This window comes from Myotis lucifugus, unplaced genomic scaffold (assembly GCF_000147115.1).
Source record: "Myotis lucifugus unplaced genomic scaffold, Myoluc2.0 scaffold_150, whole genome shotgun sequence".
In the NCBI taxonomy this organism is placed as follows: Eukaryota; Metazoa; Chordata; class Mammalia; order Chiroptera; family Vespertilionidae; genus Myotis; species Myotis lucifugus.
The window spans coordinates 603,412-621,591 of record NW_005871198.1 but is presented as its reverse complement, the minus strand read 5'-3'; the positions used below and the strand labels follow the sequence as shown (position 1 = coordinate 621,591).

The window sequence follows — 18,180 nt, the reverse complement described above, 5'->3', positions numbered from 1 at the left end:
AGAGACCCACTACAAGAAGGCAAACAGAGACATTGCAGTGACATACGTTGGAAGGTATAAAAGGTGACCGTCCAATTGGAATATGCATTCCCTAGGCAGTACAGGAAGGCTTTATAGGGGGCACTGTGCTATTTTAAAGAAATCAATTTCCTTGTCCCTCAGTTTCAATATAAGGCATTTACTAGCCCCGAGTAGGTTTTCCTTCCTACCACTCACCCTCCTTGCACAATAGCTTCTCCTCCTTTATAAAAAGCAGACAGACTCTTCACTCATCTCTAATCCTACTACAGTACTCTCTGCAGACCCTAAAGCAAAAAATCTCCCAGAGTGCCAAAAGAATGTAAAATTGTCATTTTTTCTTCTCATGGAAACCTCCTTTAATGATTAACCAAGGCTCTATAAACTACATACAGCTTTCTGTTTCCCCCTGGGTTGAAAAAGTGTCTTAAGAGCAAAGCATGGCATCATAAATGAGGTCTTTTGACCTTTGTCTAGATGTTCTAAAATGAGATATCCTCTAGATATCCAGTGGACACTGGACAAGATGGCATTTTTCTTTAATGACCTTATCTCTTCTATCCCTGGATTATGGCCAAAGAATGAACTGATCTTGAGGGAGTCAGGTAAAAATAAAGCAAAGAGTAGCCTCAAAACTCTCCCAAAGATTTATTACAGTTGAATAGAGAAGCATCTTTAAGCAATCAGTCAATGCAGTACATGATTTTTTGAAATTCAGCTGGAATATTTTCCAAGCTGTATTTTTCGAATTACACTGGATAAAAAACCCACATCAAAATAATTTCCATAATTATTTTACATTAGACAGGCATTAGTCAATAAAATGTTTAAAACCAAATGTATCAAATAATACCATGTAATAGTTATTCAATGTACAAGCAATATGTGCTTTATTTACTCTTATACAATGTTTAAAATGTTCTATTAACAAAAGATAAAATTATATGCTAACAGCTATAGCAAATTAGTTTTTACCAACATAAGCCTTTTGCTTTCATTAAATACAAAGGAAAAATTGACCATGATTTCTAAATAACTGAATGAGAGTAATCTCTGAATTTTTATATATTAGTCTTTTTTTATTATTCTCTAAAGCTGAATACTAGCACTCAGTTGAGGTATGCATACATTGTCTAAAAGAATGTCATGTTTTCTTGTATTTTCCACTTAGAAAATACCATATTTTTAGCTCCCACATTATATTGCATTATTAAAACATACTAATAATTTACAGCTTTCTTTTCATTTCCAAGACTTAATACAGACATGAAAAATAACTGTATTGATCTATATATTTTCATCATCTGCTTTTAGTAATTCATCTTTCAGGACTTAGTCTGTAATTTACCAGCAATTTTCATGGCATTTCCCAAAATACATTCTATATAGTTAAATGAATTAAAAAATCAATTGAATATAAGTCAAACTTTTTGACAAAGAGTATGTTTGATTTGACTGATTGGTTTGACAGTGAGAAAAGAATTTGCTCATTACATCGAATTTTTCCACACATAAAAATTAAGAATATTCCCCAAATCTTTCTGAAAATATAGTTTAAACAATGTGCCTCTGAGGAAAAACAAGAAACAGAGCTCACAGATAAGTTTTATTAAAGCCCTTTTAGGGTATATTTCTCAATAACTGAGAAAATATAATCCTCTAAAGACTACTAACAAATCTTTTTTTGCAAATCAGTGGTTTCTAACTCTCTCCTTTCCACAAAATTGAGGTAATGCCTAATTATTCAGTTTTTAGCTGATAAATAAAAAACTATTTTTCATGGTAAAACACTGTGATTTTTTTGTTTATAATGCAGAGAGGATGCAAACAGATAAGTGTTTGTCTAATAGTAAGCTCTTTATATGTCCTTTTTTTTTTAACGAATCAAAATACTTTAGGGCTATTATCCAATAATTTCAAACTGAGGGGCAGCCAGGGTCTCCAGAAGAAACCACAAATGTAAGCTAACTAAATACATGAGAAAACAATTTCAAGAAAAAATGACAAGGGATTGGATGCAATCCGGACCCTAGTCAGGAGTTATCACTAAAATTTCGTGGAGACCTAGCCTTACCCTTCGTCGGTATGGGGTGAACTTGGTGTGTTAACTCGGCTACTATGCCCAGTTGTTTGGTCAAGTATGAGTCTAGATCAGCCGTGGGCAAACTATGGCCCGTGGGCCGGATCCGGCCAGTTTGAAATGAATAAAACTAAAAAAAAAAAAAGACCGTACCCTTTTATGTAATGATGTTTACTTTGAATTTATATTAGTTCACATAAACACTCCATCCATGCTTTTGTTCTGGCCCTCCGGTCCAGTTTAAGAACCCATTGTGGCCCTCGAGTCAAAAAGTTTGCCCACCCCTGGTCTAGATGCTCCTATGGGGCATTTTTGACATATAATTAACATTTAAGTCAGTAGACTCTGAATAAAGCAAATTACTCTCCATACTGTGGATGGGCGTCAGGTAGTCACTTGAAGGCCAGAGGAGCAAAGACTGAGGTTCTCAAAGCAAAAGCACTTCTGCCTCAAGACTGCAACATTAACTCTTGCCCGAGTTTCCAGTCTGCTGGCCTGTTCTACATATTTCAGACTTGCCAGCCCACACACTCCCATAAGCCAATTCTTTAAAATAGGTCTCTTTCTCTGGAGAATCCTAATACACTTGGTAGAAAGGATGGTGCCGAGATCCCTGCTTTGTACAGTCATCTGTGTAGGGTAACTGACACCTTTTACTGACATTAAAAGAATTTGAATAGATGACTTATATTTATTAGCATCTTTCTGTTATTCACAGGCAGTGTTGACAACTATTTAAACAGATACAGGTTCTATTGGCAGTGGCTAACAGAGGCTGTTGAGTAGGATTAACTGTACAGAGTAACATACATCAGGAAAAACACTGAGAAACAGGTTTGGATGTAATGCAGAACATGAGGAATAAAGGAATCCGAGGTTAGTACGTAAGATGGGTAAACGTAAACGACTGGCTTGGAATATCAGAAGAATAAGTGCCAACTAGATTGAGCTTTAGAATTGATGGTTTTATGGAGTCCATCAATTGTGAAAGTTTCCATTGCCACTCTTGCCAGAACTCCCAGAAACTGTGATATGACTGGTGTGTTGCTAAGAATCTAGAGTTTGGGTTGTCCATAACTGATTTGACCTGCCTTCTCCATGGTGCATTCCCTGGCTTTTATCATATGTAGTCTGTGTTTCTGAACAATGATGGGTCAGAGATTAGACTGAAATTCTTATATTGCCATAGATAATCCCCTTGTGAATAACTGAGTGTTGACTAGACAAGTGACTTGACAGTTTAGCAATCATTTTCTAATTCTACTTTATGGTTTCTTTGCCTAGTTTGGAAGTAGAAACTGGTAAATTAAATTGGACGTCCTCACTGTAAATAAGGAAGCTTGGGATGAAATATTCATGAAGATTCAGTTCCCTAGAAATTTATACACAGTTTCCATTTCTATGTATTATAGAATTGAAATCTCAATTATACAAAGCCAGCTAATATAAGACAGGAAAATGATGCCAGGTAATCACAGTTACAATAGTAACACAAAATGCATCACCATGAAATAAAAATTATGAGCCCTTGAAACAAATTTGCTTCCTGAATAGAAAATCAAAGTACAAAATAAAAGAGCATATCAATTGGAAAACTATATTATAATAGTATGAATGCAAAAATAAAAATGAAAACACTGTTAATGCAAGTACGTTCTCTCCATGCTGACTCATTCAGGCCTACTTACTTTTTGAAATATCAAGGGTATTCGAGTTCCTGGTACTTTCCTCTGATCTTGTTCTAACAATACTGTCAATGGAACACAAAAAAGGCCAGAATCTGCAATGAAAAATAAAATAAAATTTCTTCACTTCCATCAATCCATAAAATGTTAATGCAAGATGTTAAGGCATAAGACTTCTAATATTGTCATTCAAATCAGACAACTATTTATTGAGCACCTACTAAGTGAATGCCACTGTGTAGTCTTTAAGCATCTATATCCCCATAGTAAAATCCTGGCCTTGCCTTATAGAGTAATCTAGCAAGGAAAGACAACTAGACAAATGAACGCAAATAATCTCCCGAAATAACTACAAAAGTATAAACTGCTGCATAAGAGAAATGAGTCCTGTGGGAATACATAAATATGCAAAAATTTACTAAATGTGATAAAATTGAAAGTTTTGGCTTAAAGCAAATGTCACTCATCTCTTCCATACTTAATTGACATAGAACATTCTACAATACAGCAAACTATAAACACTCACCTTGGAGAGATCAGCGAACAGTATGATCTTGTTCTACAAACATTTTTCTTTAGAAAACATAGTAGATACTTAGTATTCTTGAATTTAAATTTGTAGTTTATATATCTGGAAATAATTCCAGAAAGAATGACAAGTAATGATTTCTAATTTTTCTAAATTAAAATCATATGCCTTAAGTCTGGTATGAGCATAGCTTGTACCCAGTACTTCCCACCCCACCCCACCCCATCACCAAGTGAATGGCTAGCAAAGGCATGTAACACACATCATCCGGGGAGGTATAAATCACTTGTGAACGTGGAAAGGGGGATTATCTTTGAGATATGAGCACAGACATTGCAAACTGTGACTCAATAGGGATGCCATTCACAAGAATGCCAGTTATCCACTAAATAACTTTCAGTTTAAAAATTAAGAAAAGATGTAATCTTCAAGAATGTTCATCTAGCTTATAAGATAAATAGCTTAGATTAGATATAAAAACGCTTAAAAAGATGGAAAGAAAATCTGCTAATAGTGATACTCTTAATAAGGATGACAGTATTTCTCTTATCACTGGCTTCATACCAGTTAATAGTGCTAGGATGCAATTCTAAAACATAAAAACCTCCTCAAGCCACTTTTAAAGTCTTGAGCACAGCTATTTAAATTAGGTTTTCATTTTATATTTGGAGAAGGCTTTGTGATAAACTTCTAAAAAAGCATGTGAGGTCTTCATTATCCACAAAGGACGTGTGGGAAACCAGAAGCATCATTTAATTCAGAAATTCTCCGTGCCAAGCTTTAAGCTAAAATACTCAAAGGAACTGAGCACAGAATGAGGTCTTCTGGGGCCCAGCATGGAAGAGGGCCTGAAGGGAAGGCACACTTCAGTCCTACAGAGAAATTGCCTCTAAAACTTAAATCAGGTGAATACTTGTCTTTGCTAATGTTACCATGGCAACTCAATAATCCTTATTCTTGGTTTCTCTTTAGGAGATGCCGTTAAGGTAAAACAAGAGGTCTGAATTTCCTAAACAGTAAAGCTTTGTCAACAGAGAATTTTCTGGATTTCCAAGCCAATAAATTCTTGGAAAAGCAAATATCGAGAAGCTGTTATTCTCTAGTATATTATTTAAAATACTGTAAGTTTATAAAATGGGTAAAGCTGCATACAAAAGAAAAATTACACATATCCCTGATGAATACAATTTAGCGGTATTATGCACCACATGGCATATTTTTCTTAAGGGAGTAAAGAATGTGTTTGCAAAATATTTAGAAGTAGAATGTTAATGAACAAAAGGACTACTCACTACCCTATATATTTTCCATCAAATAATTAAGCAAAAATAATTGATCAGAATCAACCATATTCAAGTCATTTTTCAAGATCTTATTTTGGAAATAAATAAGTATATGTAACAAATGCATTATTTCGTTTTAAACGAGAGAGCATGTGAATTAAGATTCCTTGACTCATAATTTCCTATGGTAAATTAAATTTTTGATTATGCCTTTATTTTCTACATTCTAGGAAACAGTGCATTTTTATCAAGATACAAATTTTTGAAGGCGATGTTTTAGAATCTACATTTTGGATGTCTTGTAGACGTGGTTTGTTTTGTAGATGTTTTGCCCCTAAAAATACGGTTAAAAAAGCCACGCTCATCCTTGCTACTTTAGAAGTAAATCCAACTGTTTTTTCTTTTCCAATTACCTTTTGTTTTGATCTTCACAGCTTTTTGTTGTTTCAGTTCAACACCCAGTACATCATAGAGGGCAGTCAGTTCAATCAGGGCTAAATGGCAAACCTTCTTCATGTCCTGGGGCGCTAGGTCACCAATCTTGGTGGTGCCTGTTTTGTCTTTTGGCAATCTGAAACTCTACAACAAACACAGTTAATGTAGTCAAGGTGTGCAGTGTCAACCTTTTCTCTGTGAAAGTTAAAACTGCTAGTATAGAATAGCGACAATGAAAGCTATGGCACAATTTCTCCAGTCAGAATAGAGAGCAAAACTCTCCCGATGATGCTCCCTAAGCCTGTGGGGAGTTCAGGAGTCAGTATCTGAAGTCTGACAAAGGATGGAACCAGACCATGGCTAAGAGAAGAAAAAGACCGTAAACCCAAAGGAGAAAAAGAACTCTAGTTAACTGACCTTCAAGAACCAGAGAAGATTAGGAGTTCAGCACAAACCAGGAGAAGGAAAAAGAAGGGAAAGTGAAAGAGAAGGAGAAAGAAGAATAGTAACCACTAATGAGTGCTTACAATGTGCCAGGTACCCTTTACCTACCTTTGATATGATATGATATATGATATGACATAATGTAATTGTCATGATATGATATACGATATGACATAATGTAATTGTCATTAAAACCCAAATAAAGTAGGTACAGAGTTAAGAGCATGGACTTTACAGCCAGAAGGCCTACGGCTACTGACTAAGCTGCGTGTCACTTCTGGCAATCACTTAACCATTCTTTCTGGCAATCACTTAACCATTCTTTCTGTAAAATGGGAGTAGGGGATGGAGGAGGAGATGGAGAAGGGGATGGAGAAGGGGGAGGGGAGGAGGAAAGAGAGGAAGGAGGAGGATGAGAGGGAGGGGAGAAGACCATCCAATTCAAAGGGCTGATGTGAGGTTTAATGGCCTGGCACTTCCCAAGCACTTTTATGCGGTTGCTATTATTATTATTACCTTCACCGCTGAATAACTAAATTGAAGATTAGAGATACTACTATCACTGGCAAGTAAGTGGTGTTTTTGTCGTATCTTGTCTTTCTCAAATATTATCTACTGACTATTCTGCCTCTTTTAATATTAAATACCTTAAATATAAGAAGACAAACCACAAGATAGAAGCATGAATTTCTCTAACATATTAATACAAATCACAGGCCACTGTATTTACTGATTACTAAAACAATAACTATTTTTAAACAGTTTATTAAAAATCTTATCAAGGTTGTATCTTTCAGGTTTATCCTTGACTTTCTAATTTAATAGCTAAGGATGCTCAACTGATTCCTTTTTATTCACTTTGCTTTGCTCATTTTTGCACCATATTATTAATACTTCATGATCTAAAAACTATTGCAAAAGACATGTTCTAAAGTGGCAGTTCTCAAAGTGTAATCCAAGGAACTTTGGGAGAACCCAATACCCTTTCAAGGAGTCCAAGAGGTCTAAACTATTTTAATAATAAATATTAAGACATTTGCTTTTTCACTCATCCTCCCCTGATTGTACAGTGAGGTACAATGCATGTGCAACAGATGGCACAGAAGTAGATATGGGAATCAAGTCTAAAATGTGAAACCATGCTATAGTGCTTAATAATTTTTATTTTATAAATATGGCTATTTTTCATAAAAATGTTGTTAACTGTAATATTGTGCTTTAAATAAATGTTTTTTTTCAATTTCTCAATTTTAATTTCTAAGGTAAATATCCATAGGTATAACTGTCATAAATGATAGTCCTCCTCCCATTTTTTTTTTTAATCTTCACCTGAGGATATTTTTTCCATTGATTTTTAGAGAGAATGGAAGGGAGGGGGAAAGACAGAGAGAAACATCAACGTGAGAGAGACACATCCACTGGTTGCCTCCCACATGTGCCCCGACCAGGGCCAGGGATCGAACCTGCAACCGAGGTATATGCCCCTGATCAGAATCTAACCTACAACCTTTCAGTCCACTGAGCCAAACTAGCCAGGGCTCCCCTCCCATTTTTCAAATTGTTTATTTATTAAAAGAACTATTCCTTTGTCTACATATTCATGTTTCATAGTTCAGGAACACAGGTTAGTGACAAACTTCCATGGAACTCAATCCAAAGAAATTCTTTACATTACAAAATCACTTTGAACCAGCCTTGTTCATCTCAAAACCTTTCATGGAACCATCATTTCTGTAGAAATCTTCATACCCCTTTGTTCTTGGTTCAGTCACAGCAATCTCAGAGAGCGGCAAGTCCCAGGGAGACAGCCAACCCTCTAACAACATGAATTTGGAGATGCCTGGCCTAAGGCCACATATCTGAGGGTTCATCAAATCCATTCTCAACACCAACGTCTTCCTGACTTATAAACCAAAAGCTTTTTGAGGACCTCAATAATTTTTAAGAGCCTGAAGGGTTATGGGACCAAAATGACTGAGAGTCACTGCCCTAGAGCACTTCCTAAAACCCACCACTTTTGGTAATGGAGGAGCTAATTCCTTTCAACCAAACTCAACTCCAAGAAAAAAACCTTCAAGTTCACTATAGGGGAAAGAAGCAATTTCTTAACTTTTTGTAGTACAGTTGTTTTTCCTATGAGAACATTCAATAAAGCAGTAACAGACATGATTGAATATGCATCCTAAGTGAACTTCCAGCATCAGGGTTAATGGCCTCCATGGTGCAGTGCACAGGGTTGAGAAAGTGGGGCCAGACTACAGGTAGCAAACCTTGTCTCCATCACTTATAAGCTATGTGACCTTTGGCAAATCCCATCATCTCTGTGTCTCAGCCACATTATCTCTAAAATGGGAATAATAACAGAAACTACCTTATAAGGTTGTGGTGGGGCTCAAATGACAAATAGTAAGTTCTCAAAAAGTATTATGACTCCATTTTTTTCACAGAACTTTTTCAATAATTTCAAGATTTCATGGTTTTCCCTTTTTCCTAAATATTACTGCAAGGTAAGAAAAAAAATGATAAGGATACTACTAATATTTGATAACCGACTCTTCATTCTATCCTGCGAAAGTCCCCATATGATAAGAATTATTACAGCATATTCTAAGGAGGGAAACTGAGGCTCAGTAAAGGGGCTTAAATAGCAGCCAGTGATGTAATAAGGATGTCGGTTCAGATCTCCTAAATCAGTGATGGCGAACCTTTTGAGCTCGGCGTGTCAGCATTTTGAAAAACCCTAACTTAACTCTGGTGCCATGTCACATATAGAAATTTTTTGATATTTGCAACCATAGTAAAACAAAGATTTCTATTTTTGCTATTTATTTTATATATTTAAATGCCATTTAACAGAGAAAAATCAACCAAAAAAATGAGTTCGCGTGTCACCTCTGACACGCGTGTCATAGGTTCCCCATCACTGGCCTAAATCCTCAGTTCAGTAATCATTCTGTTCTGCTCCAGTTTTCCACCCACCACAGCATGCAGGAAGGTGTCTAGGTTGATGGTGTTCATTTAGGACTGTGAGGCCCTCAAGGAGAGGAGTCATGTCTTAATCAGCCTGTAACCCTCATGCACCACAGGCCCGGCACACTGCAGGTGCTCGGTCCGTCTATTCAATGAATGAAGACACACATCCTACAGGCAGAACACACAGAATCAAACCCAATGAGGGGCAGGATCACTGGTTTGATGCTCCCCTCATTTCCTGTGATATGTACTGAGCTTCACCTTTAAAATCACACAAGACTCATCACCGTTTCCTCATGCTTGGTCCCAGAGTTCTGCTAATGGCTTTGTTTCTGAAGGATTGAACCCCATCCTACTTAACAACCCTTTATTTTTTTGTAACTCCTAAATGTTTCATTAAAATCAGTTGCTTTTGGTCTAATAAGCCAAACACATGTAATATAATTATTCAAAGCATTACCCGAGGTAAATGTTTAAAGAAACCTGAAGTATTATCAATTCAAACATTTGATTTACCCTAGCAACACAAGTCATGCGCTTTATTTATTTACTTATTTGTTTAACATTGTGCTTAATGAAAGGACTTAGTTTCTTTATCCCAATGTTTAATTCATGGCAGCTGCTTTAAATATTTATGAAGTTTCCTGTCGTTCCGTTTAGTTAATAGACTGGATGGCTCAGTTCGTTGGCTAAGACAAGGCAGTGCAATGTCAGCAAAGGAAAGCTCTTTACTTTTTGAAAAATGTGCTTAAAGAAAAGAGTGAAATACAATTTTGATTTTGAAAAATATAAGGTCTTTGGATCTCGTGTGTTACCATAAATTAATCAGATAGCTCTTTGGTGCTGCACCCCTCCTTTGTAGGCCTTGCAATACGAGAGGTCCCGTAGGCACTTCATCAGTTATGATGGAGTAGACTCTTTTACTCATCAAGTCACTTGAACTTAAACTTGGAAAGCAAGGGAATTCACTCTCTCCTGGTCAATTTCCACAAGATAACTTTTTTATATCCTCTACTAGGAGATTCATTTCCTAAGATTTTTTGTCATGTGTAAAATGTGATTTCATTATAGTACTAGAGGCCTGGTGCACAAAATTAGTGCATGGGTAGGGTTCCTAGGTCTGGCCGGCAATCAGGGCTGATCTGTGGGGTGACTGGTGAGGCTATCAGGGGGCCACCGTTAGCACCCGCCTTGGCTGGCCTGGCGCCACCTGCTTGCCGGCCCCGCCCCCACCGCCAGTCACCTCCCTCTGTTTTTAGTCTTCAAGAGTGATATTAAATTTCTATTTTATATGCCAGATCCAGCAAACCAGAATCATTTTATGTCACATCCCAAGCTATCCTAAACAAGTTGTCTGTAGCACCAATAAAATAACACAAAGTGATCCTCCCGATATTTCCAATACCCAACTGGCATCATTATTATTAACCATACTAGCATTCCCTATGTTGTACTTTACATCCCATGACTATTCTATAACTACCACTTTGTACTTAATCCCTTCACCTTTTTCTCCCAGTACCCAAACCGCCCTCCCCTCTGGCAAATATCAGTCTGTTCTCTATATCTATGAGTCTGTTTTGATTTTGTTTGTTTATTTTGTTTTTTAGATTCCACATATAAGTGAAATCATACGGTATTTGTTTTTCTCTGACTGCCTTATTTTACTTAGCATAATACCCTCTAGGTTTATACACACTGTTGCAAATGGCAAGTATAATTGAAAAAATTATATATATTTTAAAAAGGACACAAACTCACTTAAATTTAATGTATTAAATGGAATCAGCATGGTCTTCCAGGAAAGACTGGCTCCAAAAGCTTAGTCACTGAAGCCAAGCCTTGGCACGCCATGTAATCTCTTAACCTATTTCCTTGTATGAAAAATAGGAATTGGAATAGCAACCTCATAGAGATCATTTGATAAATAAATGAAATAATTACAGAGCGTACTTCCTGAGATACGGTGGGTACACAATAACACAATTAGCAGTTAAATTTTCAAACTAAAGCACATTAAAGGTTATAAAACCTGATCTCCAAATTTAAAAGGAGACATTGGAATCCACTGTGACATCATAAAGAATTAACAAAGACTGTTTGATGCAGTAAGAAAAAGGAAGTGAATATAAAATGAGATCAACAGAGAACAATGTATTACATTAAGCCTACTGCGTATTTACCAGTTAATAATGGTGGATTTTTGTAATCAAAGAAAACACGATAATTTCAAGAGAATCATCAAAAGTGCTTAATTCAAAGTAATATCCATCGCTAGCTACACATTTCCCCCATCATTCAGGTAATTTGTGGATACTGGTCCAACAGAACTTTTCTTGTTTTGAAGCAAACCATTCAGAGACCCAATTTTCCACTTCTTCGTACGTTTTGAAGTGCTGCTCAGAAAGTATGTGTGCCATCGATTGAAACAAGTGGTAATCTGAAGGAGCAAGGTCGGGTGAATATGGTGGGTGGGTCAATACTTCCCAGGCAAGATCTTTTAACATGTCTATAACTGGTTTTGAAGTGTGTGATGGTGCGTTATCATGAAGCAAAATTACTTTGCTGTGTATTCTGGCACATTCTGGTCATTTCACGATCAAAGCGTGGTTCAAATTGATTATTTGTTGTCGGTAGCGATCAGTATTAACGGTTTCACCTGGTTTTAGAAGCTCATAATACACCACACCTTTCCGATCCCACCAAACGCAGAGCATTGTCTTCTTTCCAAAGAGATTTGGCCTTGCAGTCGATGTTGATAGTTGACCTGGATCAACCCATGATTTTGTGCATTTGGGATTCTCAAAATAAATCCACTTTTCATCGCCAGTCACAGTGCAAAAAAGACTTTCGTGCCATTGAAGCAACATTTTACTGATGACTTTTCAGTTTTCTATTTGTCTTTCATTCAGTTGATGTGGCACCCAATTTCCTTCCTTTAAAATCTTTCCCATTGCTTGTAAATGATTGGAAATTGTTTGCTGAGCAACATTTAATCTTTCTGCAAGTTGTTTTTGAGTTTGACACACATCTTCATTCAATAATGCTTGTAATTGTTGGTCTTCAAACTTTTTCATTTAACCTGGACGTTCTTTGTCTTTCACATCAAAATCATAACTTTTAAAGCGTTTAAACCAGCGTTCACAAGTATCTTGAGATGGAGCATGTTCACCATAAGCTTCCCGAAGTATACAATTACTTTTTCTTCAAAATAAAGTATTGAATTAAAACTTCCAGCAAATGCTCTTTTTTTGGAATAAAATTTGACATTTTTTAAGCGTCATTTGGCCTAAAGAGATGATCCACACTCCCAGACTATTCTTAGCAGTTAGTCTATGATGTTAACATCTATGATGTTAACACCTTCAGCAAATTTAACATACAAAGTTTTGAAGCTTGCTGTCAATACACAAAATAGCATACATATCAAATCGTATATATATCAACATATGCGTAACGCCATCTATTGAAAAAAATCCGCATTATTAACTAGTACACCTAGTACAGAAGCACAGGAGCATGGAGTAGAAATGGAATGTGAGGTTTCCCTGCTTACACACCTGCCTCAGAGTGGTGGATATAAGTATTCACTTCATCAACCATGCTGAGGACTTGTGGAAAGCTTACATGTCCATGCCTTCTAGCAGACACGTGGATAAATGACTGGTAGAGAAGAACAGATGCATAAATACACACATGATCAATTGGAAATAATTATGAAAAACATGGCATCTAACAATTCCAAGGATGATTTTATATATTTTATCTAATGTAAGTTCAGTCAGAAAAGACTTTTAACAGTAAAGTCAAATGCTGGGCTAGACCCTAAAGGACTGGCTAAGGCTTCCTTGGTAAGCATGGAACAGCAGAGTGGTTAAAATGGGAAGGTCAGTTTAAGCTTGGGGCTCCACATGAATAAAATCAAGAAGGTCTGGGAGCACAAATCAGTTTATTAAATTGGAGACTAAAATGAGAGAGGAAGTTTTGTTTTTACATCTATCAAGTAGAGATTAATTTATTTTATTCCATTATTTGAATTGACAACATAAAAATCAACAATGTCTTCATTTTGTTTAATTAGACTCTATTATGTGTCACTTTAAACCCTTCCCATCTGTTGAGATGAAGACTGTCACTTTTAAAAGGTGCTTCTGCTAAGAATAGTCTGGGAGTGTGGATCATCTCTTTAGGACAAATGATGCGTACTCCTTTACTTTCCCCCCTAGGCATATAAATTCTTAAAAATATATGATAAAGCCTGGAAACAACCCAGATGCCCATCATTAGGAAACTGGTTGAATAAATTATAACTGTAATACATTCTCTCAATGAGTACAATCCTATATAATAAAAGGCTAATATGCAAATTGTCCCCACGGGTGGGAGTTCAACCGACCGAGAGGTAGACATGTGCTGACCACCAGGGGGTGGTGCGGAACATAGTGGGCGTTGGTGATGGGGCGCTGGCAGCAGGCGGCAGTGGAGGCGCTGCTGGCCCTGATGGGCCCTGATGAGAAAGGGACCACAGTGGGATGGTGGAGCAGGTGAACAAGTGGCGCCAGGCCAAGGTGGATGCAAGCAGGGGCCCCAATCACCCCACTGGTCGCCTTACAGATCAGCCTTGATCACTGGCCAGGCCTAGGAACCCTACCCAAGCAGGAAATCTATAAAAAGGAATGAGAAATATTGTTCTATACTACTGTGGAGTAATCTCCAAAATATACCACTAATTAAAATCAAACAAACAAACAAAAAAACCCTCAAGATGGAGAAAAGTGTGTATAGTGAGGTACCATTTATCTAAGAACAGAAGGATAAACCATAAAATTAAAATAAGAAATTTACCTGTGAGGAGAGGGAGAGAACAGAGTGATGGCTCAAGGATAGAAGCCAGACTTTTAATACACCTTGGTTTTACATTTGACTTTTGGACCATGTAAATATTTTACATGCTTATAAAACAAAATCAATTTCAAAAAATCTATGCTTAAAAATTAAAAATAAAATGAAAACAATCAACCCAACCAGGTATGCAGTTGGTGATTTAACCACATGGAGAATAACCTAAGCAAGCTAAAACAGTAATTTTATGGTTGCATTCCTTTTAAGATATACCCCCAAGGATACAAACAGCTAAAGAAAAAAACAAATGTAAACTCTTTTCTGGTAACCATATTATTGTTGGTGGTGTTGGTATTGTTAGCTGAGAATGCTGTGATTAATGGTGGATAAAATAAACAAGTAATTATGTGATACTCTAATCAGATTATCTGATGCATCCTAAGAACCACTATTCTCAGCGTGGAAAAGAGAAGCCACAGCTACACTCTGCCCGCTGAAAAGACTGTAAGCAATAACCACCACAGAGTCAGGCGTACTCCTGGTGTCTCAATCAGTCATAAAAGTTTATTTCTGCTAAACGAAACAAACGCTTCTTGAAACAGATAATTTTAGGTCTGCAGCATAAAATATGCCAGAAAAAGATGGGAAATTTTTTCTAACATCATGTCATATGTCTAAATCCATGAGTTAAGATGCTATTTTTACAAGAAAATTAAAAGAAAACAACACTAATTAGTCACTAGTGAAAGATGCTAGGAAACAAAAAGGAAAACTGGTAAAGAAAAGGAAGCAACCACTTTAAGAATGTCTTCCTTAAAAGATTTATTCCAATTAATAAATTTTAAAAAGAAGTTAGAACATCATCCTGGAACTGTTAATAAGCTAATAGATCCAAGCATTGATCAGAAAGAGCTGCTATTTTACAAAAAGGGGAAGACAACCAGACATTGTGTGTCTCTTGATATAGTCACACTTGAAATAGTTCCCACAAAAAAAATGAACCTAAATATGATAAATCTAGAGACAACCAAATAACAAGAAACAGAAAAACGTGGAAATAAAATTAGTCAGAGGGGGGACTTCTCTATGACTTAATAACTACATTTCTTTAAGGAAGAAATTTCAAAGAAGAGAGAGGGAGGAGAAAAGAAAGAATAGGGGATAAGAGGGAATGTAATGAAAGAAGGGAGAGAGGAAGAAAGTGAAGGATAGAGAGACAGAGAGACAAAGGAGAGAGAAGGAAAGGGAGGGAGAGAGTTAAAAAGTCTTAAATGATATAGCAACCAACTGCAATGCATAGACCTTATTTAAATCCTAATTCAAACAAACTGTAAAAACATTATGAAATTTGTGATACAATTTGAAATCTGAACAGAGTATTTGAAATCCAGAATTGTTAGCATTTTTAGATACAATAATGGTAATATGAATATGTTCTAAAAACCCCTCTTTAGCATTTAGAAATAAATACTGAAATATTTATAGAAAACAAATATAATTCAGAGATGTGTTTCAAAATAATAGACAATAGGAAACTGATTATGGGTATGGATAGGGCAGGACTAGCCAGGTGTTAATAAATGTCAGGGTAGGTGATGAGTATGCGGGGGTTCATCACACTATTCTTTTTAATGTTTGCATATGGGAAATTTTACAAAATAAATACTTAAAAACTAAGGCATTCAGTAGCATTGTGAACACTCAGTACCTGCCGCTTGGTTTTGAAATACAATCTATCAGTAAAAGGAACCAGTCCTCCTTGAAGAAATGGATTCTGTCAACTCTGAGGGGAGAAGACTACAGGGTGTGCCTGGGACATCTTGTACGAGAAAGAAAGTCATAAATGAATGATGAGGGCAGGTTAAAATGACATAGGAACCAGCTCAAAGGGCTCCTATTGGTCAAAGTTGGGTAAATCTGGCCAGCAAAGAAAAGTAGTGATTTATAAAACACTGAATAAAAATGGGAACCTTCAGCCTATAGTGATATTCAATAACAAAAAGAAAAAAAAGGAAACCAATTATTATAGTAGATTGCCAGCCAATCAATGTAGAATTGTCACAGAATTAGAAAATGAGTGTTTCTCAAACACCAGTTTTGTTATTGTCTCAGGCAAGGATGACAAATGTATGGTGAGACCTCTGGGGGATAGCTTCTCACTGACAAATAGGATATTCACACAGTCTCAAGGACCATACATTAATATTGACTGCACATAGGCAAAGTTATCTTCCATCCCCAATAAAGGAACCATCTAATATCATGCCCTTGTGATGATGCAATAGGAGGCATAAACATCATCGAAGCAGAAGTGTAGTCAAAAATGTTTAAACAGAATTTAGTCATAAAAAAAAAACAAACAGACAAAATCAGAAATCTGATTTTGACTCTTCAAAAATAGTAAAACAAAAAACAGGTCACCTGATTTAGATTAACACACGCGCGCGCACACACACACACACACACACACACACACACACACACACACAAAATGGCACCAAGTGCAACATATAACCTTTGTTTGAATCCAGATGGGGGTGGGGAAGGGAGAAACTATAAAGGAAAATGTGACGATTAGGAAAATTTTAATATAACCATACATACTAGTACATATAATTCTGTTTTATCATTCAATTTCTTAAGTATTTTGAAATTGTGTTTTGTTAAGCTTTAAAAAAGTTAGTGTTTATCTTATCAGATAAACACAACCAATACCTAGGTAGATGCAGAAAGAGAGAAAGCCAAGGTTATAAAATGTTAACTGTTGAATGAATCTACATGAAGGCTGTTTGGGTATTTGCTATACCATTCTTGCAACTTTTCTATAGGCTTGAAATTTTCAAAATAAAAGGCTAATTAAAAACAAACTCTGTTTAGTGACATCTGAATAGTGTATACGTACAAGTAACGGCACATCGTTGCCTTTGCTCTTCTGGGTCCTATCCTTGGAGCTCTCTTTCTGATTGACAGCTTGCTCTGCAAATGACACCTCCAGGTTGATATCTGTTTCAGAGGCAGGTGCCTCCTCGGGCACCAGTGGCATCAGCTTCTTTTCACCAACAACTAGGCTAGATGCCTGGTCTGGGGGTAAAAACAAAAGACCCAAATCATATGCTTTATGTATTGATTGATTGATTTTTACTTCTAATACATTGACTATATAAAAACCTTTGGGAAAAGTACAATTTACTACAGGCAATAATTAATGGCTATTTTAATACTAAAAAGTATACTCAAGAATCGTACCAATGGTGGGGGGGGAGGATGGGGGGGCGGGGGGGAGGAGAAATGGGGTGGCCAGAAATTCACAGTTCAGTTGAGAAATCTTTCTTTGAAGTGCCAGTTTGTAGCCTGAGTTCACTTCCAAAACATTGCTGGACAATCTCAAATTCTGAATGAAAAACCTCACAAAAATTGAACGGACTTCATCATTGTTTTATTTAGGTTAGTTGTAATCTGTCTTAGAACTAGCAAGATGATATTTAATTTCCTCACAGTAGAACAGATTCCTGGAATAAGACCACTTCCACGCCCTGCATTTTTTCATTCTGGAATGTTATCTATCTATCATAGTAAAAATTTCAAAACAATAAATACTGCCAAAAGCTTATCACTGTGGGAGTCAGGCCTAGAGGCTCCTGGTACAGGAATCAATAGGTTTTTGCATCTGATTCTATGGAAGACTAAAAGGTCCTACAACTATAAACCTAGTCAAATAACTTCAGACATTTACATCAACATTGCAAAGTATAATAAGCTTAACATTTTTGTTTGTTTGCTGTTAATTCTACAGGGAAAAAAATATATTTTAAAGCCTCTTTGCTGAAAACACCAGCTTTAAACTTTGGAGAAAACATTTCTAAATTTTACTATTTTGTAAGTTTTTGGTTT

At 36.3% G+C, this 18,180-nt stretch overlaps 1 protein-coding gene across 2 annotated transcripts in view; it reads right to left on the bottom strand.

Moving 5' to 3' along the window:
• The window catches only part of ARHGAP18 (Rho GTPase activating protein 18), a 124,040-nt gene that overhangs the window by 28,559 nt on the left and 77,301 nt on the right, over nt 1-18,180 (bottom strand). Inside the window, exons 5-7 of one of the 2 annotated variants that reach the window (XM_006095052.3) lie at nt 17,192-17,370; nt 6,009-6,174; nt 3,787-3,878 (exon numbers count right to left, since the gene is read on the bottom strand). In XM_006095052.3, coding sequence (XP_006095114.1) covers nt 3,787-3,878; nt 6,009-6,174; nt 17,192-17,370 — 437 coding nt within the window. The remainder of the gene's footprint in view (nt 1-3,786; nt 3,879-6,008; nt 6,175-17,191; nt 17,371-18,180) is intronic. The other variant, XM_023759151.1, reaches the window with a different exon arrangement.